At 44.2% G+C, this 26,048-nt stretch overlaps 1 protein-coding gene and 1 long non-coding RNA gene across 5 annotated transcripts in view; both read right to left on the bottom strand.

The window, feature by feature from the left end:
* Positions 1–18,943, bottom strand: part of MLXIP (MLX interacting protein) — a 49,709-nt gene extending 30,766 nt beyond the window's left edge. For all 4 annotated transcript variants that reach the window (XR_011560031.1, XR_011560029.1, XR_011560030.1 and 1 more), the window contains exons 1-8: positions 18,472–18,943; positions 8,622–8,728; positions 6,975–7,054; positions 5,285–5,374; positions 4,633–4,674; positions 2,987–3,131; positions 2,822–2,905; positions 1,048–1,133 (exon numbers count right to left, since the gene is read on the bottom strand). Coding sequence is in view for 1 of the 4 variants with exons in the window: in XM_070763244.1 (XP_070619345.1) it covers positions 1,048–1,133; positions 2,822–2,905; positions 2,987–3,131; positions 4,633–4,674; positions 5,285–5,374; positions 6,975–7,054; positions 8,622–8,728; positions 18,472–18,923 (1,086 nt within the window). In the remaining 3 variants the exon portion in view is untranslated. The remainder of the gene's footprint in view (positions 1–1,047; positions 1,134–2,821; positions 2,906–2,986; positions 3,132–4,632; positions 4,675–5,284; positions 5,375–6,974; positions 7,055–8,621; positions 8,729–18,471) is intronic.
* A 3,727-nt stretch (positions 18,944–22,670) lies between these two features.
* Positions 22,671–25,813, bottom strand: LOC139173418 (uncharacterized). The gene is made up of 2 exons (XR_011560028.1): positions 25,690–25,813; positions 22,671–24,684 (listed from the first exon to the last, which is right to left on the bottom strand). It is a non-coding gene; the product is annotated as an uncharacterized lncRNA (long non-coding RNA).
* Positions 25,814–26,048: the final 235 nt, after the last annotated feature.

The raw sequence follows: 26,048 nt of genomic DNA, 5'->3' as shown, positions 1-26,048 counted from the left end.
TTTTTTGCAACACCCCCCCAACAAATTAAAAATAATAACAACCACAGAGTTGGAAGGGACCTTGGAGGTTTTCTAGTCCAACCCCCTGTGCTGAAGATGACCAGACTAAGGACGCTGGCCAGATGGATACCTGGTAGGTAGATTCTCCCACCCCCCATTTTCCTCCCCCCAAGCTGCGTCTTATATTCCGGAAAATGCAGTAAAGGTGTTGTGGTTGGCTCTGGCCCAGCTCCTGCCCCAGGGAATGTGGAGGTGGAGGCAGGGGAAATGTCAACATGTCCTAGGCCTGTTTTATTGCCGACAGAGTCAGGGAGTGCAGTTTCCTCGGATGAAGAAGAAGGTGGGGGTGACTTGGAAGAGGGGGGCTTGGCACACAGCCCAGGAAGCCAATCTCCATTATCTTCGGTCTATTCGGAGGACGAAGTGTTAGACCCACGCAGGCGCAGACTTATGCATCGAAGAGACCAATTGAGGACATATTACAGGAGATAAGAGAGGCCACCTGTGTTTTTGGGTGGGGCTCCAGTAATTAGAGCTGCTGCTATAAATAGCAGCGTGCTGGTTTGGCCGTTGTGGGAGATTATCTGATCACAGTTCTTCAGGATCGTGCCTCGCTGTGTCTGAACTTTGTTTGTGGATTTTTCACGCCTTTGACACCAAAGCAGAGTAAAGTGTGTGTGTGTTTCACTTCGTGGGAAGAAGGAGGGCTGTGATGTTTCTTCACAGCTACTAGCTAAGTACTTAAGGACTGATTAAGGGACTTGTACAGCCGACAAGGTTGTTTGGAGACGAGGGCTCTTTGCAATACCAAAAGAGGGCTCGGTTTAAGTGAAGTTTCATTATAAAGAACATTGTTTTGAATTTTCAAACGTGTGTGTGTCTGAAATTTGTACCCGTGAATTTTCGGGAGGAGTCTACCAGAGAGCCCGACAGAACAAAAGGATGGAAAACTTTAAAGATCCCCACAGAACGAAGGCTCCTCGGTGAACTGTGCCGTCCTACCCTGTCTCGCCATCCCCCTTCAACTTCACCTCTTCCCTTTCTCACCTGGGCACAAGGCTCGATGGCCCCTGAGCAAGAGGCAACACCGGATGTAAGGCTGGAGGTAGTGATGGACGGACAGGCGAAAATATCTGGCCAAGACAGAAGGGAAAAAAAGAATCAAATCTTTGTTATATCCCCCCCCCCCGCTCTTTTGGAAGAAGCCAGCATTGTCAGAGCGCACGGAATTCTACCGGGTTCAAATCTCAGCACGCTGACCTAATGGATGATTTAGATTTAAAATTTCTAACCTTTCGGGGCATATGGAAATGGTAAACGAGTGTTTGGAGAGGGGCGGCATATAAATCCAATTAAATAAATGAATGAATGAATAAATAAACCTGGAAAAAAACGGAAGCCCAACTTTCTTGGGGGGCTTGTCGCTGGGACAGAAACATAGAGGATTGACACCAGAAAAAGGCCTCCTGGTCCATCTAGTCTGCCCTTATACTATTTCCTGTATTTTATCTTGGGATGGATCTATGTTTATCCCAGGCATGTTTAAATTCAGTTACTGTGGATTTCCCTACCATGTCTGCTGGAAGTTTGTTCCAATCATCTACTACTCTTTCACACACACAGATATACACACAGACACAAAATACATACACACAGAGATAGAGACAAGTACAGACACACAGCTATACAGAGAGAGAGACATACAGAGATACAAAGACACAGATACAAAGACATACACACACTTAGAGACACAAAATACACACAAAGACAAATATAGCGACACACAGCTATGCAAAGACACACACAAGACAGAGATACAGACATGCACACACTCACACACAGATAGACACAAAATACACACACACACAGAAAGATAGACACACTCAGACACAAAATACACACACACTCACAGAGAGAAATACAGAGACACACAGCTATGCAAAGACATACACAGAGATACAAAGACATACATTCACACTCAGATAGACCCAAAATACACACACACACACACAAAGATAGACACACACAGACCCAAAATACACACAGAGAGACAGAGACAAATACCGAGACACACAGCTATGCAGAAAAAGATCTCCTGGTCCCTCTAGTCTGCCCTTATACTATTTCCTGTATTTTATCTTACAATGGATATATGTTTATCCCAGGCATGTTTAAAATCAGTTACTGTGAATTTACCAATCACGTCTGCTGGAAGTTTGTTCCAAGGATCTACTACTCTTTCAGTCAAATAATATTTTCTCACGTTGCTTTTCATCTTTCCCCCAACTAACTTCAGATTGTGTCCCCTTGTTCTTGTGTTCACTTTCCTATTAAAAACACTTCCCTCCTGGACCTTGTTTAACCCTTTAACATATTCAAATGCTTCGATCATGTCCCCCCTTTCCCTTCTGTCCTCCAGAGTATACAGGTTGAGTTCTTGAACTCTTTCCTGGTCAGTTTTATGCTTAAGACCTTCCACCATTTTTGTAGCCCGTCTTTGGACCCGTTCCATTTGATCCATCTCTTTTTGCAGGTGAGGTCTCCGGAACTGGACAGTATTATTCCAAATGTGGTCTCCCCAGCGCTCTATACAGCGGGATCACAATCTCCCTCTTCCTGCTTGTGATACCTCTAGCTCTGAAGCCAAGCCTTCTACTTCCTTTCCCTACCGCCTGACCGCATTGTTAACCCATTCTTGTATCTTGGTAACGGAGATATTATTTCGTCCACGGTTCAATTCCACGGGGATCCTTTCTGTCTACGGGGGAATCGCCTCTCTCGGACACAGATGGTCAAAATCAGAACCATTCCCCAGGCTCACCTGGGAAAAAATCCAACGTCTCCATCCAGTTGGGCTGCAGAGGGTAGAGGCCTGGCTGAATCATGTCGGCGTTGCCCAGGTGTGCTAGAAACAGGTGAAAAACCAAAATTATGAGATTATCTCTATGACAGAAGAGGCCCGAGGGAGGCAAAAGCAAAGCCCTACCTCTCTCCTTCGAATTCGGCCAGGTGACCAGCTGGTGACTGGACAGGGTGGAGAAGAGGGTGTCCGAAGACCCCGACATAAAATCGTCGGTGGTGAAAAACTCTTCCAGTTCCATGGGGCTGTCTTTCCTGAAGAAGCCATCGTCCTGTTGGCGGGGGGGCAGGAGGAAAAAGTGAACTGGGGGGGGAGGAGGAATTGGGGTCCCTGCAGGACGGGGGGCAGCCACCATTCCTAGCACTAAGATTGGTATTAATCCTTTAAAAAACACTGGGCATCCAACCCTGGCAACTTTTTAGACTTGTGGACTTCAATTCCCAGAATTCCACAGCTAGCGTGGAATCCTCCTCCCAGGCCAGGAATTCTGGGGATTGAAGCCCACAAGTCTTAAAAGTTGACAAGTTTGAGGGCCTCCTGCTTTAAAGCTTGAAATATGTGGTGGGGGGCACTCTGAGCACTGAGCAGAGTTATGTGTTGTGTGAATGTGTTACAGATAGAAACATAGAAGTCTGACGGCAGAAAAAGACCTCCTGGTCCATCTAGTCTGCCCTTATACTATTTCCTGTATTTTATCTTAGGATGGATCTATGTTTATCCCAGGCATGTTTAAATTCAGTTCCTGTGGATTTACCAACCACGTCTGCTGGAAGTTTGTTCCAAGGATCTACTACTCTTTCAGTAAAATAATATTTTCTCACATTGCTTTTGATCTTTCCCCCAACTAACTTCAGATTGTGTCCCCTTGTTCTTGTGCTCACTTTCCTATTAAAAACACTTCCCTCCTGGACCTTATTTAACCCCTTAACATATTTAAATGTTTCGATCCTGTCCCCCCTTTTCCTTCTGTCCTCCAGACTAGACAGATTGAGTCCATGAAGTCTTTCCTGATACGTTTTATGCTTCAGACCTTCCACCATTCTTGTAGCCCGTCTTTGGACCTGTTCAATTTTGTCCATATCTTTTTGTAGGTGAGGTCTCCAGAACTGGACACAGTACTCCAAATGTGGTCTCACCAGCGCTCTATATAAGGGGATCACAATCTCCCTCTTCCTGCTTGTTAGACCTCTAGCTATGCAGCCAAGCATCCTACTTGCTTTCCCTATTGCCCGACCACACTGCTCACCCATTTTGAGACTGTCAGAAATCACGACCCCTCAATCCTTCTCTCCTGAAGTTTTTGCTAACACAGAACTGCCAATGCAATACTGTACTCAGATTGAGGATTCCTTTCCCCCATGTATTGTTATTATAAAAATCAATTAAAAATTTAAATAAATTACAGTTAAAAAAAAGAGCTTGAAATCTTTCTTGGATAACTATTTAGGAGTAGAGTTAAATTATGAATATCCTGCCTACTGATTGGAACAGACAAAGAACCCACCAATAGAGTCAAAAGAAGACCATTAAGGGCTCCATTCAAACAATAAAGAAGGTTTATTGGGTTATTTTGTTCATTACAGTGGGCTTCAGCCCCCCACCCCACCCCAATTCTGCTCCTCTATGAAACCTCCAGCTCCCAGAGTGCTCTACCTGAGCATTCGGGAGGAGCAGATTCAATGATTTAGAGATAAAAGCTGGGTGGTTTTATTTCAGTCATTTGCCCGTTGGAAAGCTTAGGTCTCTCCTGCGATAGCCAAAATAATGTTTACCTGGACCAAACTGGACAAGTCTTCATCTTTGTGCTTTTGCAACTGGAAAACAAAGAGAAAGGAAATGGGAATGACTGAAAGTGAAACCAAAACTGGAAGGAAGGAAGGAAGGAAGGAAGGAAGGGAATGCAAGGGAGGGAGGGAGGGAGAGAGGGAGGAAGGGAGGAAGGAAGGAAGGAAGGGAATGCAAGGGAGGGAGGGAGAGAGAAAGGAAGGAAGGAAGGAGACAGAAAGGAAGGAAGAAGAGAGGAAGGAAGGAAGGAAGGAAGGAAGGAAGGAAGGAAGGAAGGAAGGAAGGAAGGGATGATTTCCCAAACTCAGAACAGAATATGAATAGCCATTCTTGTGGCTCGAAGACCCCTCCTCCCAAAATATTACTCAATTTATCTGCCCTTTGACTAAGCTGCCTGACCTGAGCCTGGCCTGTTTGCTTGACCAGAGAATCAACTCTAGCTGGAAATTCTGGAGTCCCAACCCAGCAGAAAGGGGAAAGTTAGGAGATGCCATGTTAGAAGGTCAGCTCGTATCGTCATAAAACAGCTGCCCTTGTTCAGCTCCTTGACAAGCTTAGCTCAGAAGGCAACTCGGCGACAAAATGGAATTATTTGTACCCAAAACGTCAGCCCTTAAAAAACCCCCCAAAAAGACATACTCTTTTCTTGAAGTATGTTCGCCACTTGTGATACTCTCGTATGACTATGTCAATCCGCTGCCTCCAATATTTCTCATTTGTTCTGCTACCCTAAAAGGAAAATAAAAAAACATGGTATGAACAGGAGAGATCGAAGTAATTGCAGACAAGCCAACTCAACCCAAGCCAACTCAACCCAACACTCAACCCAACCCACTTAAAAGAACGCAGCCGCGAGAGCCGTCGTGGGGCTTCCAAGATTCGCCCACATTTTTTCAACACTCCGTGGTCTGCATTGGCTGCCGATCAGTTTCCGGTCACAATTCAAAGTGTTGGTCATGACCTTTAAAGCCCTACATGGCATTGGACCAGAGTACCTGGTCCGAGTCTGCGGAGAGGGGCGGCATACAAATCTAAATAAACATACAAATCTAAATAAACATAAACCTCCTGAACCGCCTGCTACTGCACGAATCCCAGCGGCCGATAAGGTCCCACAGAGTTGGCCTTCTCTAGGTCCCGTCGACTAAACAATGTCGTTTGGCGGGCCCCAAGGGAAGAGCCTTCTCTGTGGCGGCCCCGGCCCTCTGGAACCAACTCCTCCCGGAGATTAGAACTGCCCCCACCCTCCCTGTCTTTCGTAAACTACTCAAGACTCATTTATACCGCCAGGCATGGGGGAGTTGAGATATTCCTTCCCCCTAGGCCATTACAAGTTATGCATGGTATGTTTGTGTGTATGTTTGGTTTTTATAAATAAGGGTTTTTAGTTGTTTTTATTATTGGATTGTTACATGTTGTTTTTATCATTGTTGTTAGCCGCCCCGAGTCTACGGAGAGGGGCGGCATACAAATCCAATAAATAATAATAATAATTATTATTATTATTATTATTATGATGCAACTCAATGCAACTCAATGCAACCCAACTCAACCCAACCCAACTAAACGAACTCAACCCAACCAAAGCAACCCAACCCTAAACTCAAGGTCGTTTAAATTGTCCGTGGATGTCTCCCCAAAACCCCTCCAGATAGCCCCAAATTGCAGAGTCTCACGAAAGAAACATAGAAACATAGAAGACTGACGGCAGAAAAAGACCCCCTGGTCCACCTAGTCTGCCCTTATACTATTTTCTGTATTTTATCTTAGGATGGATATATGTTTATCCCAGGCATGTTTCAATTCAGTTACTGTGGATTTATCTACCACGTCTGCTGGAAGTTTGTTCCAAGGATCTACTACTCTTTCAGTGAAATAATATTTTCTCATGTGACTTCTGATCTTTCCCCCAACTCACCTCGGATTGTGTCCCCTTGTTCTTGGGTTCACTTTCCTATTGAAAACACTTCCCTCCTGGACCTTATTTAACCCCTTAACATATTTAAATGTTTCGATCATGTCCCCCCTTTTCCTTCTGTCCTCCAGACTATACAGATGGAGTTCATTAAGTCTTTCCTGATACGTTTTATGCTTAAGACCTTCCACCATTCTTGTAGCCCGTCTTTGGACCCCTTCAATTTTGTCAATATCTTTTTGTAGGTGAGGTCTCCAGAACTGGACACAGTATTATTCCAAATGTGGTCTCACCAGCGCTCTATATAAGGGGCTCACAATCTCCCTCTTCCTGCTTGTGAGACCTAAAGCAAACTAAAGGCTGCGAAGCCGAGGACCACACTGGCCCAGAAGGAGGGGGAGCCCATGTGCCCACCTGAGGCACTTCAGGAACATCCACAGAACCATCCAGCGGGGTCACAAAATTGCAGACGGGATTCTTCCTCTTCTCTAGATCTGAAAGAGAGCGAAAGGATTGGCTGGACGGGTTCAACATTAACAGCATGTATTCAATCCTGGGAACGAATCTCAATATCCCCACAATTTCTAGTCCTTAGTATTTTAAGTTAACACACTATTAATATTAATAATACAGTTAAATTATCTAATCCTAAATGCCCATCTTTTGTTTGGGTTGTGGTAGATTGTATTTATTTATTAATGTACATGCTATTATTTCCCCGATATGTATTTCCATTTTATTAATGTATTTTCTCATTATCCGTCATATATTAACCTTTTTAAAAAGTTCGCTTCTCACTTCTGATCCACCGCAAGAGTGTCTCTTATTTATTTTATTTATTTTATTTTATTTATTAGATTTGTATGCCGCCCCTCTCCGTAGACTCAGGGCGGCTCACAATACAACTCTTCCTTTCCTACAAGTCCTTCACAGGGTTCTTTTGACCACAGATTCAAGACCCAGTTTTTTAAGGACATATTAAAGGATAACGTTGTACCAGACCTCCCCTTTGCTGTTTGCAAAACCAGGTTTTTAAAAAAATGCCCTTCTCTTGCAGGAAAGATCTCAGGAAGGAGCAAATCATGAACTGTTTGGAAATACAGTGGTGCCTCTACTTACAAATTTAATTTGTTCCATGACCAGGTTCTTAAGTAGAAAAGTTTATAAGAAAAAGCAATTTTCCCCATAGGAATCAATGTAAAAGCAAAAAATGTCTGCGATTGGGGAAACCACAGGGAGGGTGGAGGCCCTGTTTCCTCCCAGGAGATTCCTAGAGAGGCCCCACAGAGGCTTCTCCCCACCTTTTCCGTCCTGTTTCCTCCCAGGAGATTCCTAGAGAGGCCCCACAGAGGCTTCTCCCTGCCTGTTTCCTCGCAGAAGATTCCTAGAGAGGCCTCACAGAGGCTTCTCCCCGCCCTGTCCGGCCCCATTTCCTCCCAGGAGATTCCTAGAGAGGCCCCACAGAGGCTTCTCCCCACCTTTTCTGGCCCCATTTCCTCCCAGGAGATTCCTAGAGAGGCCCCACGAAGGTTTCTCCCCACCCTTTCCGGCCCCGTTTCCTCCCAGGAGATTCCTAGAGAGGCCCCACGGAGGCTTCTCCCTGCCTTTTCCGGCTGTTTCCTCCCAGGAGATTCCTAGAGAGGCCCCATGGAGGCTTCTCCCCGCCTTTTCCGGCCCCGTTTCCTCCCAGGAGATTCCTAGAGAGGCCCCACGAAGGTTTCTCCCCACCCTTTCGGCCCCGTTTCCTCCCAGGAGATTCCTAGAGAGGCCCCACGAAGGTTTCTCCCCACCCTTTCCGGCCCCGTTTCCTCCCAGGAGATTCCTAGAGAGGCCCCATGGAGGCTTCTCCCCGCCTTTCCCGATTACAGTTTCGGAGGCTCAGGTTGTAAGTGGAAAATGGTTCTTGAGAAGAGGCAAAAAAATCTTGAACACCCGGTTCTTATCTAGAAAAGTTCATCAGTAGAGGCGTTCTTAGGTAGAGGTCCCACTGTAACTGGATTCTTTTTTGGTCCTAATCGTTTTTAAGAGCTCTCTCCTGGACAGCTGTTGTGCGTTACTCACACTGCATGTACCAAGCCCTCCAGATGGCATTGTTGAGTCGGATCTTGTCACGGCACAATAACTTCAACCCTTTGAAGTTCTTCCACTTGGGGGAAACCAAAGTCCCACTGTAACAAAGCAGAAAGGATTTACACGAGGAGGAAGAGAAATCACAGGCTCAGACGTTTTGTCCTCCTTAAACCTTTGAAACAAATCACAAAGTGGTTTAAAATGCTATAAATAAGGTACCACCCCCATTTTGGGGGAGGGGGGCTTGAGCACGCGTCACTGAGCATTGCGTTTTATGTAGTGCATGTTGTTATTTTTAAAAATCAGAAAAAAAATATTATTAAAAGTTAAATTAATTAAATTGTCCAGAATTTAATTCTCCACTTTTAATCCAACCCTTAATTCAACGCATTTTCTTGGCTGCCTCCGAGTTCACCAGCCATCCCCAAAGGATGCTAACTAACTCGCTGCTCTCTTCTGGGTCCTGCCGCCTGCTGCTCTCTTTAATGGCACTATTCCTGAAATAATCCTGTAAGGGCTGAGAGGTGTGACGGGCTTAAAGTCTAGACAGGGGCAGGCGTGACAGCTGCCTCTCCTTCTGTTCCATCACGGCCGGCAAAATCTCCTTTGAAACTTGCAGGGCAGAATAGCCGAGGGCCTTTGAGGCTAACGCAGGGGTACCCACCCCTGGGTGGGCTTTGGGAAGCAACAGTCCATGAAAACTCTGGATTTTATATTCTGAAAGCACCACTTGCTAGCAATCTTATTATTTATTTATTTATTTATTTATTTATTTATTTATTTTATTTTATTTTATTTTATTTTATTTGTATGCTGCCCCTCTCCGTAGACTCGGGGCGGCTAATAACAATAATAAAACAACATGTAACAAATCTAATATTTAAAATAATTTTTAAAAACCCCTTATTTAAAAAAACCAAACATACCATGCATAAATTGTATAGGCCTAGGGGGAAGGGAATATCTCAGTTCCCTCCATGCCTGACGACAAAGGTGGGTTTTAAGGAGCTTACGAAAGGCGAGGAGGGTGGGGGCAATTCTGATCTCTGGGGGGGGGGGAGTTTGTTCCAGAGGGTCGGGGCCGCCACAGAGAAGGCTCTTCCCCTGCCAAACGACATTGTTTAGTCGACGGGACCTAACTGGTCGCTGGGATTCATACGGCAGAATCTTCTCCATTGTCAAGGCCTAAACCAGTGTATGGTCTCCGTACCCAAAACAAGCAATATATAGTGCTCGAAAAAACAAAGGGAAAACTCAAGGAACACATCCTAGATCTGAATGAATGAAATATTCTCATTGAATACTTTGTTCAAAGTACAAAGTTGAATGTGCACGACAGCAGGTGAAATTGATAGTCAATCAGTGGACAGTTTGATTTCACAGAAGTTTGACTTGGAGTTATATTGTGTTGTTTGAGTGTCCCCTTTATTTTTTTTGAGCTGTGACAACTGAGTTCCAGGGAAAACGAGTTGGCTCAAATTAAATCACATCACGGACAAGATTTAAACAGCAAGAGGCAAACCATCCAAGTAGGTTTTCTAGCTCCTGACCAACATTCAGGGTTAGTGGCAATTGTGGGACAATTACTCCCAACCTGCCTTCCACTGGGGCCCTGAGTACTGCACGAATCAAAAAGAGGGCCATGAAAATATTTACAGACCCCTCACATCCTGTTTCAACTCCGACTCAGTCACAAAACGACACTGCTATAGAGCCCTGCACACCAAGACAACTAGACACAAGGACAGTTTTTCCACGAATGCCATCATTTGGTTAAATAAATAATTCCCTCCACACTATCAAACTATTCACTAAGGCTGCATTGTTATTGCTATTCGTCTTCTCATTGTTCCCAATTACATTTGGCCAATAAAGAATTCTATTCTATTCTATCCTATCCTAGTCTTCATTCCAATCTTCTATTCTACTCTATTCTGCTCTGCTTATTCTATTCTATTTGTCTACTCTATTCCAGTCTACTCTTCTAGTCTGCTTATTCTATTCTACTCTACTCTACTCTTCTACTCTACTCTATTCTTTTACCCTAGTCTACTCTACTCTATTCTAGTCTACTCTTCTATTCTACTCTGCTTATTCTATTCTATTCATCTACTCTATTCTTCTACTCTATTCCAGTCTACTCTTCTATTCTACTCTGCTTATTCTATTCTATTCTATTCGTCTACTCTATTCTACTCTACTCTATTCTTCTACTCTATTCCAGTCTACTCTTCTATTCTATTCTGCTCTGCTTATTCTATTCTATTCATCTACTCTATTCTACTCTACTCTATTCCAGTCTACTCTTCTAGTCTACTCTGCTCTGCTTATTCTATTCTATTCGTCTACTCTACTCTATTCTACTCTACTCTATTCCTCTACTCTTCTAATCTACTCTGCTCTGCTTATTCTATTCTACTCTTCTACTCTAGTCTACTCTACTCTATTCTTCTACCCTAGTCTACTTTACTCTATTCCAGCCTAGTCTAGTCTACTCTTCTATTCTACTCTGCTCTGCTTATTCTATTCTAATTTACTCTACCCTTCTACTCTATTCTACTCTACTCTATTCCAGTCTACTCTAGTCTACTCTTCTACTCTGCTCTGCTTATTCCATTCCATTCTATTCTATTCCACATTGGAAGAGGGCTGGGGAGCAACTCCGCAAAAGAACGACGGCCCCATTTTTCATGAGTTGACTCCTCCGACTGGAGGCCAGGGAGCGGGCAAGGCCGTCAGCTTCGTGACCGAGGGGTTTCTGACACCCGACAGGTGGAGAAACCCGAAACCTGTTCCTGTCCCTGAGGGTTACATCAGGCTCTCTCCCCAAACCACCGGTCTATAAATACATCAAAGCCGAGGCAGGATCTGGTTCAAGGGGTCTGCAAAAGAAAGAGCCCACCTCTCACACACTGGGAGGGAGATGGTAACATAGAAACATAGAAGATTGACGGCAGAAAAAGATGGATCTAGGATGGGTCTATGTTTATCCCAGGCAGGTTTAAATTCAGTGACTGTGGATTTACCAACCATGGCTGCTGGAGGTTTGTTCCAAGCATCTACTACTCTTTCAGCCAAATCATATTTTCTTGTGTTGCTTCTCTCTCTCTCCCGTGTTTCCTTATATTTTTGGGAATGCTGAAATAAGCACTTGGCCTTATCGCTCAAAAGCCCGACTGGGGCTTATTATCAGGGGATGTCTTATTTTGGAAGAAACAGGGTGTCTGTCTGTCTGTCTGTCTGTCTATCTATCCATCCATCCATCCATCGTCTATATCTCTGCCTATCTACCTATCATCTATCTATCCATCCATCATCTACCTATTCTCTATATCTATCTGTCTGTCTGTCTGTCTGTCTATCTATCTAATCTATCTATCAGTCTGTCTGTCTGTCTGTCTGTCTATCGTCTATATCTCTGCCTGTCTATCTACCTATCATCTATCTATCCATCCATCCATCATCTACCTATTCTCTATATCTATCTATCTATCTATCTATCTATCTATCTATCTATCTATCTATCGTATCTAATGTATCTATCTGTCTGTCTGTCTGTCTATCTATCATCTATTCTCTATATCTGTGTCTCTCCATCCATCCATCCATCCATCCATCTACCTATCACCTGTCTATCCATCTATCTATCTGTCCATTTATCTATCTGTCCATCCATCCATCCATCTTCTATCTATCTAACATCCATCTATCATCTTTTATATTTATCTATTTTTCTGCCTGCCTGTCCGTCCATCTATCCATCCCTATACCATTCCAGACAACGGTGGGCTGCTCCCAGTTTGGCCCAGTTCTTAGAACCAGTAGCACTGGCAGTGGGAAGCTCCATCCACCTACTGGGACGCTCCGCCCACCCGCTCGCGACGCTTCTACACATGCGAAGCGTTTTAGGAACTCCCTACATATCCTTTCGGTTTCTTCTCCCGCGATAGATCTCTGTTGAAAGCTCCCCCTTGTGCATGGAGGCGAAGGCGGGCGTTTGACCCACCCCATCAAGCATAGGACGAAATCCAGATTCCTGGCCGGCCCTTATCAGCAGACGACAAGCCCGAGTGGTTGACAAAGAAGCCAGGCCAGCCCGCCAGGTGCCAGGGAAATATCTCGCTGGTTTTGCATGGCGGGGAGAACACCCAGCGATGAGAGGTCGCGCAACGTCCACTCAACACTTTGGAGTGGCCGCCTTATCCAGCGGCACTTAATGCAGAAGAGTTGACAAGCTCGACAAAATGAGCGAAACCTTTTCCCTCGCCCTCTGAACGAAGGGCGTGTAACTGGATTAAATTTTGCCCTTTGGTGGATTTGTTTCCCGAGCTCGGCTTTTCTCCCGGAGCCTCCCTAACGCTTGGGGAAAAAAAGAGGGGTTTTGGGTGTGTGGAGATGAAAAAGAGAGCAAAGCATATTCATGCCCTTCATGGCATCGGACCAGAATATCTCCGGGACCGCCTTCTGCCGCACGAATCCCAGCGACCGGTTAGGTCCCACAGAATTGGCCTTCTCCGGGTCCCGTCGACTAAGCAATGTCGTTTGGCGGGACCCAGGAGAAGAGCCTTCTCTGTGGCAGCCCCGACCCTCTGGAACCAGCTCCCCCCAGATATCAGAGTTGCCCCCACCCTCCTTGCCTTTCGCAAGCTCCTTAAAACCCACCTCTGTCGTCAGGCATGGGGGAATTGAAATTTCCCTTGCCCCTAGGCTTATAGAATTTATACATGGTATGCTTGTATGTATGAGTGGTTTTTAAAATTGGGGTCTTTTAGATTGTTTTTAATATTAGATTTGTTTACATTGTCTTTTTACATTGTTGTTAGCCACCCTGAGTCTTTGGAGAGGGGCGGCATACAAATCTAATAAATACAAATACTTATGAGCAAGAAAATAAATTTTGCATAGCAGTTTCAGGGTGTCGGGGGGGGGGAGGAAGCATTTTTGAAATTCCCTGACGTTTCCCTGTAACTTGCGATCTAGTGAAGTAGTAACTGATTTTAAACATGCCTGGGATAAACCTAGATCCATCCTAAAATAAAATACAGGAAATAGTATAAGGGCAGACAAGATGGACCATGAGGTCTTTTTCTGCCGTCAGTCTTCTATGTTTCTATGAATGAGGAAGGAAGGAAGGAAGGAAAGAAAAGGGAGGGAGGGAAGGAAGGAAGGAAAGAAGAAAAGGAAGGAAGGAAGGAAGGAAGGAAGGAAGAATCCACAGTAACTGAATGTAAACATGCCTGGGATAGACATAGATCCATCCTAAAATCAAATACAGGAAATAATATAAGGGCAGACTAGATGGACCATGAGGTCTTTTTCCGCCGTCAATCTTCTAGGTTTCTATAAATAAATAAATGCTGATTTCCTTTTACCCCCTACAAAGGGAGCAAAATCCAAGGGAACCAAGTCCAAAGAGGGAGAAGGGAAGGAAACGACTTAATTTCATTTAATATTTAATTTACTAGACTTACAAGACTTAAAATTTCATTCTGGCCCCAGCGCCAAGATATTTTTCCCCCACCTGGGAAGCCGTTAAAGCACCTGAACTCTGAAGGTGTTTATTTGCACTAAGAATAAAAATAATCACAAAAAATCTGCAACCTGTTTGCTAAGGTGTGGCACGAAACCTACAGTTAGCACGTCCAGGGCTGCGGTTTTTCTACTAGGGGTTTAAAAGCAGCTCCGTTTGCGGGGCAGGGCTGGCATTTCCAGGTGCTATTTCTAAAACCGTTTTGAGCCCCGCGCGGTGCCTATATTTAAAGTTAAACCCGTGCAAGTGAAAAGGAGCCTGACTCCAGTTCTTGCAGGAATCGGCTACGTAGAGACTCTGAGTGGACCTCGTGTTTCACAACAGGCGGAGAAAAAAAAACCCCTTTTCTATAAACAGGAAACGAAGTGGGCCTCGGAGTAGGAAAGAGCTTTCGGAGCTGGGAAGTGAATTAGTAACACAAAAAAACCAAAACTCAGGAATAGCAGGTCATGCCTCACGGCCCCCAGCATTGTTCCTCCAGGAAAACATTCACACATTATCTCCCGAAAGATCTCACTCTGCCAGATCAAGACCAGTACGGCCCTCCCATGGAGCGAGGGAGGGAGGGAGGGGGAAAGAGAGAGAAAGAAGAGAGAGGAGAGAGAGAAAAGGAAAGAGGGAAAGGAAAGAGGGAAAGAAATGAAGGAAGGAAGGAAGGAAAGAGGGACAGAAAGAAAGAAAGGAAAGAGAAAGAAAGAAAGGAAAGAAGGAAGGAAGGAAGGAAGGAAGGAAAGAGGGACAGAAAGAAAGAAAAAGAGAGAGAACGGAAGGAAGGAAAGAAAGAAGGGAAGGAAAGAGGGACAGAAAGAAAGGAAAGAGAGAGAGAAAGAAAGAAAGAAAGGAAGGAAGGAAGGAAGAAAGGAAAGGAAGAAAGAAAGGAAGGAAAGAAAGACGGACAGAAAGAAAGAAAGGAAAGAGAAAGAGAGAGAACGGAAGGAAGGAAGGAAGGAAAGGAGTGGGAGAAAGAGAGGAAAGGAGAGATGCAGAGGGAGAAAATGAAAAGGTGATGAGTGGGAGGGAAGGAAAGAAAGAGGGAGAGAGACAGAAAGAGGGAGAAAGAAAGGGAAAGAGGCAGAGAAAGAAAGGGAAAGAGGGGAAAAGGGAAAGAAGGGGACACAGTAGAGAAGGAAAGGAGAGAGGGAAGGAGAAGGAAAGAGAGAGCAATCTGCAGGAATTGGTGCTGTTCAGATAAGACCAAAACTTCTAAAAGCGACAAAAATTAAACATATGAAAATATAACCAAGAAAGGCGGCGAATCAGGCTAACGGCCAGCTGTCTAGAGTTGCTTGTAAGGAGAGAGAAAAACAGAATAAATGTAATGTCAATATATATATATAAATAAATCACATCCCGTATTGTGTTTTTCAGGTGTGTCGAACTCTCCTAACCTCTCCACCTGTCAGATGGTGATTCGTAGACCGGAGAAGGCCAACTTTCCATTCCCCCGTCATAAACATTTTTCCAAGGTGCTTAAAATGAGGAAATTCCGGCTACGGTTGAGTCATAAAACAGAGTCCGCGGGGAAAACTGGGAAGGTGATTTTGAGCACGGGAGGAGCAAAACAGGTTAGTTTCAGGCCATCAAGCAGGTTTTTAGGAAAGTCCAAGGAAAATTACTTCTTTATCCAAACCTTACAAAGTCCAGAATACAGGGATTCCTCAAATTACGACTGTTGGCTTAGCAACCGTCGCACAAAGTTGCGACAAAACTCCATGGCGCGACTTGCGAGTCTGTGGAGAGGGGCGGCATACAAATCTAATAAATTATTATTATTAGAAACATAGAAGACTGACGGCAGAAAAAGACCTCCTGGTCCATCTAGTCTGCCCTTATACTATTGCCTGTATTTTATCTTACAATGGATCTATGTTTATCCCAGGCATGTTTAAATTCAGTTACTGTGGATTTACCAACCACGTTTGCTGGAAGTTTGTTCCAAGGATCTACTACTCTTTCAGTGAAATAATATTTCCTCACGTTGCTTTTGATCTTTCCCCCAACTAACTTCAGATTGTGTCCCCTTGTTCTTGGGTTCACTTTCCTATTAAAAACACTTCCCTCCTGAACCTTATTGAACCCTTGAACATATTGAAATATTTCGATCCTGTCCCCCCCTTTTCCTTCTGTCCTCCAGACTAGACAGATGGAGTCCATGAAGTCTTTCCTGATACGTTTTATGCTTAAGACCTTCCACCATTCTTGTAGCCCGTCTTTGGACCTGTTGAATTCTATCAATATCTTTTTGCACGTGAGGTTTCCAGAACTGGACACAGTATTCCAAATGTGGTCTCACCAGTGCTCTATACAGTGGGATCACAATATCCCTCTTCCTGCTTGTTGTACCTCTAGCTATGCAGCCAAGCATCCTACTTGCTTTTCCTACTGCCCGACCACACTGTTCACCCATTTTGAGACTGTCAGAAATCACTACCCCTAAATCCTTCTCTTCTGAAGTTTTTGCTAACACAGAACTGCCAATGCAATACTCAGATTGAGGATTCCTTTTCCCCAAGTGCATTATTTTACATTTGGAAACATTAAACTGCAGTTTCCATTGCTTTGACCATTTATCTAGTAAAGCTAAATCATTTACCATATTACAGACCCCCCCAGGAATATCAATCCTATTCCCCAAGTGCATTATTTCTCCTGAAATATATAAACCATCTAGCAACCGTCGAAAGGGAAGCAAACCCCTCGTTATAAATCATACGCTTTTTAAGTTTGTTCCGCGAACGGCGCTTCCTAATATGGAATCCACTTCAAACCAGAGCAGAAAAATGGACTTACAGCTGGGTGAAACCTCAGACAACCTCAGCACTTATAGGCCATCACCAGCTGGGGTTTAAAAAAAATAATCTTTATTAAATATACACATAAAAGAAAAAGACTAACAAACATACAAATAAATAAATATACAGTACATTTACACCCCAAAAGTAAGTCTTTCACATGTACATATGAAAAACTTTCATACGTACATATGAAAAACTTTCATACGTACATATGAAAAAGTTACTTTTTTGGGTGTAAATGTATGTTTGTTTGTTTGTATGTATGTCAGCTGGGATTTTTTAAAAAGAAGACTTTGTAATCTTTACATTGCATTTTGCGAGTACAGTTAATGCAAAGAGGGGTTTTTATTTTTGTTTTTAGGGCATGCCTTTTAAAATTTATTGTACTTGTAAAACGCAACTTGAATATAAACCTGTCTTTAAATGACAGCTAGCAGCCCGCTAAGAGGAATAGAAAGGACGGGAGGTAAAAAGGAACAAACTCCAGAAATGTTCAAAAACGAAAGGGGGGGAAACAAGCCACAAGGTGCCAATTTCAAGTCCTGTCCTTTGTCTCAGCAACTGCTTAGTGACCGTTCGGAGTTACAACAGAAATAACCGCCACACAAAGCTACTTATCACTCAGTTTTGACAGTTGTGCACACACCCAAGTCACATGGCCACATTTGGGGCAGTGAGAAACCAGCTCACACCAGTTCACAGCCTGTGGGGCAGAGTGCTACTATCCTGTAATTGGGGGGGGGGATTCTAGGGACCCCCTGACCCTCAATCTGGTCTTGAAAGGGTTTATCTGGGGGTTGCTCTCCTCCGAGGAGCCCCCCAATATCCCTGGCTATCTTCTTGGCTGTATCCTGGCAGCTGCTGCCTCGCCCCCCCCCCCCCAGCCTCCTACTGCCCCCTCTCTTCCCTCGGCCTTTGCAAACTGTCCCCCCCCCAAAAAAATAACTCCTTGTACACCTTGTGTCCTCCTGTTCTCCTAAGACCCTCATCCCCCTCCCTCTATGATTGCTGTGCTCATCTCCCCCTCCCCAAAGTCCTCTGCCCAGCTGTTGATACTGCAAAACCCCTAATCCCCCTCCCCAAACCCCCTGGCCCGCCCTGAGTACTCCAAAGCCCCTCATCCCCCTCCCAGGTTTTTGCTTGCCTCTATGATTGCTGTGCTCATCTCTCCCTCCCCAAACCCACCTGCCCAGCTGTTGCTACTCCAAAGCCCCTCATCCCACTCCCCTCCTCCCCAGCACTGAGTACTCCGAAGCCCCACATCCCCCTCCCCAAATACCCCCTGCTCAGCCCTGACTACTCCAAAGCCCCTCATCCCCATCCCCAACGCCCCTGCTACTCCAAAGCCCCTCATCCCCATCCCCAATACCCCCTACTCAGCCCTTACTACCCCAAAGCCCTTCATCCCCCTCCCCCAAATCCTCCTGCCCATGTTGCCACTCCAAAGCCCCTCATCCCCCTCCCCAACCCCCCCTGCTACTCCAAAGCCCCTCATCCCCGCCCCCGGCTCGCCCACCTGTAGGCCAGGCTCATGCACTCGAAGAGCTTGGTGAGGGAGGCGTCGATGCTGAGGCGGCCGTCGCGGGCGGGGGGGGCGCCCCCTCCTCCCCCTCCCGCTCCCCCCGCCGCCCCCCCTCCCCCGGCCCGCCGTGCGCAGGCGCCGAAGCGGTAGGTCTGGCAGGTCTGCTCGTTGACGGTGTCGAAGTCGTAGCCCTTGCGGGGCGGGTGCTCGCTGTGGGGCGACGAGACCATGAAGTGGCCCGAGTGGATGATCTGAGGGGGGCCCGGGGGCCGTCGCGGGGCGGCTCCTCCCGGCGGGGCCCCCGCCTCTTCCTCCGCCTCGCTGCCGCCCCCCGACCACGACGATGACGACGAGGAGGAGGACGCCCGCCCCGCCGCGGGACGACGCCGACGCCGACGCGGGAGAGGGGCCGCTGGGCCGGCCCGTACCGACACCCCGGAGGCCATCGCGGAGCCCCCGACGCCGCTCTCCTCACGGGCGGGCGGGACCTCTGAGGGAACGCCCCGCCCCCGGACTTCCTCCAAGGCGGGCCCTGGGCGTCTCCCTCCCTCCCCTTTGGCTCCGCCCACCCGCCCCTGCCACGCCTCCCGAGCCTCTTTTTACCTCAGGCACACAAACACGAAATACACACACACACTCACACAGATATAAAATATATACACACACAGAGAGATAGAGACAAGTACAGACACACAGCTATACAAAGAGAGAGACACACACACAGAGATACAAAATACACACCCACCGAAAGATAGTCACACACAGACCCAAAATACACAGACACACACAGATAGACAAATACAGCTATGCAAAGACACAGAGATACAAAGACATACACACACTCAGAGACGCAAAATACACACCCACACACAAAGATATACACAGAGACCCAAAATACACACAGACAAATATAGCGACACGCAGCTATGCAGACACACACAAGACAGATACAGACATGCACACACTCACACACAGACACAAAATACACACACACACACAAAGATAGACATACTCAGACACAAAATACACACACACTCACAGAGAGAAATAGAGACACACTGCTATGCAAAGACATACACAGAGATACAAAGACATACATTCACACTCAGATAGACACAAAATACACCCACACATACAGAGACAGAGACAAATACCGAGACACACAGCTATGCAGAAAAAGACCTCCTGGTCCATCTAGTCTGCCCTTATACTATTTCCTGTATTTTATCTTACAATGGATCTATGTTTATCCCAGGCATGTTTAAGTTCAGTCACTGTGTATTTCCCAACCACCTCTGCTGGAGGTTTGTTCCAAGCATCTACTACATCTTTCAGCAAAGTAATATTTTCTCATGTTGCTTCTGATCTTTCCCCCAACTAACCTCAGATTGTGCCCCCTTGTTCTTAGGTTCACTTTCCTATTAAAAACACTTCTCTCCTGAAACTTATTTAACCCTTGAACATATTTAAAGGTTTCGATGATGTTCCCCCTTTCCCTTCTGTCCTCCAGACTCGGTGAGCAATGGGCTGTTTGTGAATTTCACAAATAAAATAATTTATTACGCTATTCGAGCGCAGAAATTTTAATCAAGCAGGCTGCTGAAGAGACAATCCTCTCCAACAGACCCCCCTCCTATAATTAAATAAAACAATCATGCTAAAAAAAATCTCCCATCACCAAAAGGGACTGAATTTTTTCCAAGCTAGACATTGGGAACCGAACCTGACGACGGTCGTATAATTGAAAAAAAGCTTCACACGATGCAGTCGGAATTTTTAAGTTTTTATTTTTTTCTAAATGAAATCATTGTACATTGTACAAACCATAGCTACTGATGGAATAAATAAGTGGGAGGGGGGTGGAAATTATACTGCTGTACAACACATACAAAATCATTGAAGGTGGAGGGGGGAAAAAAACCAATTAGGTGTTTTCTCTTTAAAAATAAAAAAACATCAACAAAAAAAAGGGGGGGTAATCCACAAAATTCTTTACACCTGGCTAGTGGGTCTTGAGATACTGTAAAAAGAATATCCTTGGTTGGGGTGAAGAAAGCTACCCCCTCTCCCACCTGCCCATCAAGCAAGTCAATTTTTAAATGCTGCCTCATAATTTTGTTGTTCTTAAAGTGCCGGCACTTTTCTGGAATGTTTAACAAATTCTTCCCCCAAAACGTTATGAATTTCAGAAATGAACGGTTCACCTATTAAAAAATAAAATTAAATCTGCCTGTTTGTAATAGCTTCCATCTGGGTCATTCTTTGTCAAGTGGACCAGGTGAAATTGAAGCCTTATTTGAAAAGAAACCATCCCAAAATTCAATTCAATTTATTAGATTTGTATGCCGCCCCTCTCCGAAGACTCAACATATATGATGGGGAAAAAACAACACATATGATGGGGAAAAAACATGATCTTTGTAGTGAAATAAAAATGAAGATGATTGAAAGTGAGAAAACAGAGACAGAAAAAACTTGCTCTTTCTAACGAAGATGATTGAAGGTGATGAAACGGAGCTCTCTCTTTTCTTACCTTCAATCACCTTCATTTTTATTTCATTAGAAAGAGCACGTTTTCCCCCCTATCGTATATGTTGTTTTTGTGATGGTTTCTTTTCAAATAAGGCTGCAAAAATCAGTCAGGTGGACGCCTGGTCCACTTGACAAAGAATGACCCATAGAATCAAAGTCATCTATCTTGCTATCTCATGTCTACCTGTTTTGAGGGCCAAATAACCAGAATGTAGGACAGGAATTCAATTCAATTCAATTTATTAGATTTGTATGCCGCCCCTCTCCGAAGACTCGGGGCGGGTTAGGGTTACACTGTATATTTCTGATTCATGTTGGATATGACTAGTGGGGGCTGCACAACCACCCACCCTATCCCAGGCGGACGACTGTGATTTATTAGCGTGAGAATTTCCAGCCACTGTGATGCCAAAAAACCCTCAATATTTCCACCCTTCCCTCTCCCTTAGGATCTGCAATCAAAACCAGTTGCTGAAACGGTGTCCCAGTAAAGGCAGAACCAAGAAGGTGGATCTGGGACCAGGTCTGAAAGAGATGGAGACCCTCCCAATCCACACCCTGAACGACTGGTTCTCAACACTAAACTTTTCAACGGTTCGAAAGCGTGAACAAAGCTGCAAGATTGAAGGGCCTATGTGTTATTAGGCACTTCGAAATAAAACACAATGCACTATCCAGACACCATTGCACAATTTTGCATACATGGGCCATATCCTCCTTCTCCCCCCCTTTCAAATAGTGCACATAAGACATTATTAGGAATAATTGTACAACGCCCTTCTCTCAGCCGCCACCCAGCTGCCTGTGTTGGAGACAGAAGTTCAAATCACCATTTGAGGGTTTGGGTTGGATTTTATTCTTTTCTGAACCTTGGAAAGACAAAACGACCGCTATTCTTTCAAAAGTTAACTCCTGAGCATTTTTTCCCCCCTGCTGCAGAATTCCATCTAAAAGTTTACGGAAAATCAGCTGCAATAGGCCACCAGGGGGAGAGATCAAGAAGCCGACTCTTATCACTAAACTTATCAAATGTCAGCAATAGCCAATAGATCTTTTCTACCAAATGAAACAGTTGAGGTATTTTAGTGCTATTTTTTTATATATATGTATCTATATATCTATATATACTTTATCCGTTTAGGTATAGGATTCAGCTTTGAATTTTCTTTTTTTTTTTAAAAAAGGTCTATGTGTTTCCTTGAAAACTGTAAAACGAAAACATTAAAGCACCATCACAAAAATCTAAGCTTCTATAGACAGCGCCTATTGGACAGGGTAGGTTCAGAGCCACGGACCGTTTGAGCGATCAATTAAGAGCTACATAATTTACAATTTTTTTTCCCTAAAGTTCAAAAAAATATATTTGTCTATTTCATAGATCAGTTGACGTGTCTGCCCAAGAAAACCCCACAAATCCTGGTTAAACATGGGTGTCATGTCCATACAAGCTGCAATTTCACCAGTCATCGCCATGTCTGAAGCAGATACACCAATGAGAGAAAAGGGGTGGGTGGGTGGGTGGGGGGTTATCACTTCAGCATTTAATTCTGCATATTGTGCAAATAATAATAATAATAATAATAATAATGTCTCTTTCGGATAGTTAATGAATCTGTGATCCAGGCAAAAAGAGACTTTCTAAAAAGCACAGGGATGCTGAATAATTTGCAAGAAAAAAATTTAATTTTGATGAGATGCAAATATTTATTTCAACACAAAAATGAGAAGATCTTCCCAAATTTGAATCCGTGGCCTCTTTCTATGCAGTTAACGCCTCTACAAACCTCTGACGGAAGGTCGGAATTTACACCTTCGCTTCACCCAACCTTTTCATAATTAATTGCAAAATGCAATATAGTAGTCAAAATTAAAGCCATTTTCACCGTCGGAGAAACCAGAAATAGGTATTATTCAAAGGAGTAATTATTAAAGGGAAGTGTCTGGATTGGAAGCTTTTTTTCCCCCTTAAAGCCACCCTCTCATTCCATAGCAAACTAGGCACAACTGTTTTATATTGTGGTGACAAAAGGTGTTCTCATGTCTTCCCTTTTACTTTTTATAAGCATTTCCCCTACAGGCAGAAAATATTCCCACCTACCCCAAAGGAGCTGCAGGAGCTTATCCAGGCTTTACGTTTGCAAAACTCTGTGTGTAGTTTAGCAAGTCCAACCTCAACGTAGCCCCATTGGGAGATGACAAATCTCTTGCGACTGATGCTGTGTTTTGATTTCGCAAGATTTTTGACCCCCAGCGACGGGCACAAGACCCCAAATGCGTAAGCCACTCTGCCCTTCTCAGCTGCGACATTAAACCGGCTTTTGTGGCCACGTCAACGGCGCATGGGACTCAGCTGCCTGATGAACGAGATTCCAAAAAATCACAAAGCTGTATTTACAAGCAGATCTAGAGACTCAAGGACACAAATGTTGGGACGACAACGGTCACCATCTCGTGAAGGAACAAAGCGGTGAAATCCAGTTGAATCTTGAAAAATGATTGGAGAATAGTAGATATACTCAAAACGTACACCCGCCACTCGGTGTGCACCCACAAGAAGGCTCAAATACGGATTTACAGGCTCAAGTCCTTAAAACGCATAATTTGCTTCAGTAACCAAATAAACCCTAATTTAAGTCAATGTCAGAAAACAGTCAATCAATTTTTAAGGCGGCTACATTGGGCAGCCTCGTAGACTCATTATTCCTCTACAAAAAGTCTGTAAAACCAAGAAGGTTTGGGGACAGGGGGGGGGGGGGGCATACAAGGCAGTGCAGGAGAGGTTACTTACTTTAAAAAGTTTATACTTGAAATGGTGCATTCAAAAAAGGAAGTGAGCCGTGGAGGTGCAGGAAAATCAAGCATCATTGGTGAGGATCCCCCCCCCCCCCGTGCGCCCCAACTGTGAAAATGGCTTCTTTAATTTCTCTCATGTTATCTCTTATCAGGAAAGCACCAGAGTATTTGTTTTTTTTAAAAAAGACAACAACGGAACATGTTTTATATGGCATTGTACAAACCTGGCCACACTTTGCAAAGGAGAAATTGCAGAAATTAGCCCTGCTTTGTTTTCGTTGGTTTGTTTCCATTTTGGGACAAAGGCACAAAAAAAGCAACAAAAAAAAAAGCAAAAAAGAAGAAGAGACATCACATCAAAACAGTGAACTTCACATGGGAAGAGAATACCTGACCTGTACCATTCTTAAATATCTTATAATGTTAAATAGAGAATGGGAGAGAGAGAGAGAGAAATAATAATAATACATCAGCAGCATAATCGTAATTCTGACATTAGAAACAGTGCGTCGACCCCTCCTGAGTGTTTTACTCTATAACCATTTCGGAGACAGTAACTTAAAATGCTCAACAGTTTTGCTTCACAGGGGAAAAAAGAAAGAAAGAAAGGAAAAAGTTTTCAGTGTCTGAAGAGATTAAAAACGTTTGCTCGGTTTCCCTTGGAATTTCGGCCTGGTGACTTGGAAAGTTCGTAGGAGTTTTTTCCCCCTCATCCAAGAGAAAAAGATGCTTATGTACGGTTGTTCGACCATTTAGCCCGTTGATGTACCTTTACACAAAAAACCGCCCAGGAAAGAAATCTAAAGTTTATATTTCATCCATATTTTGTTGAGGGGGCACCTCCACTTTCATCTTTTTGGGAGGGGGCACACCTTCAGAGTCCTTAATGCAGGGAGAGAGGGAGAAAAGGGGGGGGGAGGGAAGGAAATAATTAGCATCAGCAACAAATACAACCAGTTATTTTAATTTAGAAACATAGAAGACTGACGGCAGAAAAAGACCTCTTGGTGCACCTAGTCTGCCCTTATACTATTTCCTGTATTTTATCTTAGGATGGATCTATGTTTATCCCAGGCATGTTTCAATTCAGTTACTGTGGATTTACCAACCACGTCTGCTGGAAGTTTGTTCCAAGCATCTACTACTCTTTCAGTCAAATAATATTTTCTCATGTTGCTTTTGATCTTTCCCCCAACTAACCTCAGATTGTGTCCCCTTGTTCTTGTGTTCACTTTCCTATTAAAAACACTTCCCTCCTGAACCTTATTTAACCCTTTAACATATTTAAATGTTTCGATCGTGTCCCCCTTTCCCTTCTGTCCTCCAGACTATACAGATTGAGTTCATGAAGTCTTTCCTGATACGTTTTATGCTTAAGACCTTCCACCATTCTTGTAGCCCGTCTTTGGACCCGTTCAATTTTGTCAATATCTTTTTGTAGGTGAGGTCTCCAGAACTGGACACAGTATTATTCCAAATGTGGTCTCACCAGCACTCTATATATTCGACTTCTATGCCACAGAAGAAAACCTGATCAAAACTGGTTCTCTCCCAGGCGACCACACTAACTAATATTTCCAGTTTTTTAACACTCAATATTAGGAAATGCGGCACGCTCTAATCCAGGTTTCCTCGCTCTTGGCTGCCTTTAAGATAGGTGGACTTTATCTCCCAGAATTCCTCACCCGGCAGGTTCTTCAATCTCATAGCTAAGGAATTGTCCACAAATACTTCATCTCAATCAATGGGTCAACAAAGCCAGGTTTTATTTCAGACAGCTGACTATCTAAGGGTTTGTATCTCTGGCTTCCACGGATTTGGAATTACAGTTTAACTTTGAAACAAGAGACGCAGGAAAGCAGGATAAAAAACTTTGTTTTTCATTACCTGAGAGTTTTTAGATGTCTCTGTGGTTGTGTCGTTTTCCGCCGAAGGCTCTGTTTCGACTTTCTCCGAACTGTTGATGGAATTCTCCATTGAAGACTGTGAATTCTGTTCATCGGATGCATCTGGGAAGGAAGAATGACAAGGAAATGGCTCTCAAATCATCCAGACTTTCAATTCACTTCTATCACCAGATTAAAGAGAGATTAAAGAGAAATTTCAATTCAATTCAATTCAATTTATTAGATTTGTATGCCGCCCCTCTCCGAAGACTCGGGGCGGCTCACAACAATAATAAAAACAGTATAACAATGGAACAAATCTAATAATAAAATTACATTAAAAACCCCAACAATTTAAAA

The sequence above is a fragment of the Erythrolamprus reginae genome, chromosome 10 (genome assembly GCF_031021105.1).
Source record: "Erythrolamprus reginae isolate rEryReg1 chromosome 10, rEryReg1.hap1, whole genome shotgun sequence".
Lineage (NCBI taxonomy): Eukaryota > Metazoa > Chordata > Lepidosauria > Squamata > Dipsadidae > Erythrolamprus > Erythrolamprus reginae.
The sequence above is the reverse complement of the archived record's forward strand: the minus strand, read 5'-3'. Positions and strand labels throughout refer to the sequence as shown.